Below are 3,338 nucleotides of genomic sequence, written 5' to 3'. Positions count from 1 at the left end.
ATAGGCATTCCGCTAACTGGTGTGTCCCGCCCTCCCCCCCCCCAAATTTTTTTTTTGAGACAGCGTCTGGCCAGGTCCTTCTGCCTCAGTATCCAAGTTTCTGGGCCTATGGGCACCCAGCTCCTATAATTCCCATCTATAACCCTGGAAAGTGCCCGGTCTTTAGGCAGGACCAGGAATCCAATCTGTGCCTCCCATATGGTCCCAGCCTGCGGACATAGTGTCACAGCAGCAATGGCACTACGGCTGGGCCTCTGACACATTTTTAAGTTGACCTTTAAAATGCTATATTATATGCTTAAATATAGTATTTTTTTTCAATAGGAGGTAGAATATTAAAATTTTATAAGACAAAATGAGGAGTAACTATGATTGGAATAAATATTTCATAGCATGACTTAATAAAATAGGTTCCAGCTGCCTGGCTGAATAATGTACACTGAATTGGGTAAGAAATTCAGTAAACCTTTACATATAGGCTTTATCCAGGGTATGGCGGACTGGGGAAACTGCCAGATATGTATTTGTTACATACCTATTTTTAAATATATTGGGTCATCAGACAAGCCATGATGTATTTTTGCGTCATGACTTGTCTGATGACCCCATTATTTTAAATACATAGTTTAAAAACCTTCTCATTAACCTTTCAGTCCTCGACCAGCATCCACTCCCACCTGCCCCCTTAACTTGCAGGGAGATTTGAAAACCCAGGCGAGGGTGAACTGAGGTTGCCACAGGGCGCAGCCTGTGACCTCTCCTGCTATCTGCCACCTTCCCTCACACTTACCTGCCCGGGGCTGGGCCCACAAAGACAAGGTGATAAGTACCCAGCTCAGGAGCTGGCCTGGGACCTGGGGAGGAGACGGCTGTTTGCCCTGAGCGGGAGAGGTCTGGGGTCCAGATGCAGCCATGCAGGAGGGGCTGCCGACAGCTGGCAGGAGGGATCCCCACACCGACTCATCCTGGTTTCCCGTGTTCTGGGAGTGCATCACTCGCCCAGGTGCTGCCGCTCTAGAACCCTGTCGGGATTCTAATTTCACCCCTGCAGCCTGTGAAGCAGCAAGCAAAAGCGAGGCCCAGAAAGCCTGGTGACTTGTCCAAAGCCCCACAGCTGGTACACAGCAGAGCACTAGCTGAAGACCCAGGCGTTTCTTCTCCATGGCAGGATGTTTTCCTCTGCCATCCCCTCACCCCCCACACCCCAGGGTTGATTACAACCCAGTGAGCATTTCTGGGCCTCCCCTGTGTGGCGTTCCTGCTGCTTTACAAGGGGTGTCAGGGAAGGTGAGAGCAGACTTGTCACCTACTTATATAGCAGTCTGCCCTCTTGCTGGTCCGGGACTTGGATAATCCACCAGAGCTGCTGTCCCAAGGCAAGCAGTTAGCACAGAGAGGCCAGCTGATGCCAAGATGCAGGGACATTGGGGGCAGAGAGGGCATGGGGGAGGACTTCAGCTGCAGGAATAGAGTCTGGGCACATTCCGATTCCACCTCACAGGGGCTGGGCCTCAGTCCCTTCCCTCCAACACCCTGTCCCCAGGCAGTCATGGAGCCTTGCAGGTTCTTGGCTTCTCTGAGGGGTGGCTGCTCCATCTCTCCCGGCCCCACTGCTGACACACCATGTCTGGCTGCACAGCTCTTTCTCACCTAGACTATGACAACCACCTCCTAAGTGCTGTGTCTACCTCCTGCTTCTCCTGCAGTCCACCTGCCCTGGATACCCGCTTAGGTTCTCGCCAAAGTGCCACGTGGTGACATCTTCCCTCTGCTCCAAACTGCGGACCAAATCCAACCCAAACATGCAGCCATGCAGCATGGGGTTCAAAGCCCTCCCCAGAAGCCCCAGCGTGGTTTCCAAGTCTCACCTCCCCACCTGGAAAGCCAGCCCTGCTGCACCACTGCCCACCCTCACTGCTACCTGTTCTCCCATAGCTGGTGCGTTGTTCCTCCGCCCTCTGCACCACTGCCCCCTCTCCTTAGCTCCTCTGCCTGCCAGCACCCCAGATCTCCTGCCAGGCTCAGCTCCAAAGCCCCTTCTACCAGAGAGCTTACCCCCTACTTGCCTCTCTCCTCCCAGAGCACCTCCTTGTAACATGATTTCATCTCTTCTTTGAAGGATGCAATAAATGCATCTGGGATTCTGCCACGTGTTTTGCAACGTGGCTGCAAAGATGAGTAAGACCCAGATTCTAACTCTGAGGCCTTTCTGACTCAGGAGACAGTTTTGCAAATAGATATATACTTTAACCATGCAGCAAGATTGGTGCCATGGCAGAAGAGTGAGAAGCGTGCTGTGAGGCCCAGAAGAAAGGTGGGCCTGAGGAGAGAGCCTTTGGGAAGGAGGCTGGAGGTGGAAGGGCAGACCGTGAGGACTCAGGGTGCCAGGCTGAGGATCTGGGATTGCGTCTTGTACATAGTTGAGAACCAAGAACCAAGCATCTTGCAAAAGCAAGTGACAATGCATATATATTTATCTCTAGGATCTCGGGTCGTTGGAAAAGGCATGATGCATTTTTGCATGGACAAACAGAAAAATATGTCATGACTTTTCAGATGACCCAATAGATGTGCATATCACTATCTATGTCTATCAATCTATCATCTCTCTATCATCTTTCGTTTTTTGTCAAGAGGGTGACTCCAGCAGCTTGTGGACGAGGACTTGCACCTTCTACTCCACTTGGGCATTCTAATAAGTGCTAGCATGAACTCCCCAGGTCACAGCACACAGATCCACACTCCCTCCCTGCTCCTGGACTGAAGGCAGGGCCTGGGGCTCAGTTGGGTCCAATGCCTGGCCTGAGAGCCTGACCCACAGGAGACACTGAGTAAAGAGCTGCCGGATTTACATGCGATGCTGGTGAGCTGGGTGTCTCTGGGCCTTTCTGGAAACACCCCAGAGCAGACTCACTCTGCTGAGCCCTCAGCCACTCACCCATCAGACAGGATGCCCTCAGCGATCTCACACACCAGGACGAAGAGCAGCATGAAGGTCAGGATCCAGCGCAGGTTGTGCCCAGGGAAATGGAGCCATGTGCTGTGGTGAATGTGCACCTTGGAGCTCTGACTGCCCCACCCTGCAGGGAGAGAGAGCGAGAGATGGAAGCCTGGCCCACCTGGAGGCGGGCGCGTGGCCCCCAGGAAGGTGTGGGGCATTGGAGCCACACAGAGAGTGAGAAGGTACACACAGGTGCCCTTGTGCATGAGGATTTCAAGGCTGGTGGTACACATGAACTCAGCGTCCAGCTGTGCAGCCTGGAATCTGGGCACTGGTCCTTGGTAGGCGGCTGTGTTGGATGCTGACCTCTGCGTCCAGTCTGGGGACTGAACCGCCC

At 53.1% G+C, this 3,338-nt stretch overlaps 1 protein-coding gene across 1 annotated transcript in view; it reads right to left on the bottom strand.

Moving 5' to 3' along the window:
* Nucleotides 1–3,338, bottom strand: part of ABCC8 (ATP binding cassette subfamily C member 8) — a 77,194-nt gene that overhangs the window by 72,748 nt on the left and 1,108 nt on the right. Inside the window, 1 exon segment of the mRNA XM_006142491.3 lies at nt 2,939–3,080. Within this exon segment, the coding sequence (XP_006142553.1) occupies nt 2,939–3,080 (142 nt within the window).

The sequence above is a fragment of the Tupaia chinensis genome, unplaced genomic scaffold, assembly GCF_000334495.1.
Source record: "Tupaia chinensis unplaced genomic scaffold, TupChi_1.0 Scaffold000077_1, whole genome shotgun sequence".
NCBI lineage: Eukaryota > Metazoa > Chordata > Mammalia > Scandentia > Tupaiidae > Tupaia > Tupaia belangeri.
Note: the sequence above shows the minus strand (reverse complement) of the source record. Positions and strands in the feature narration are given on the sequence as shown.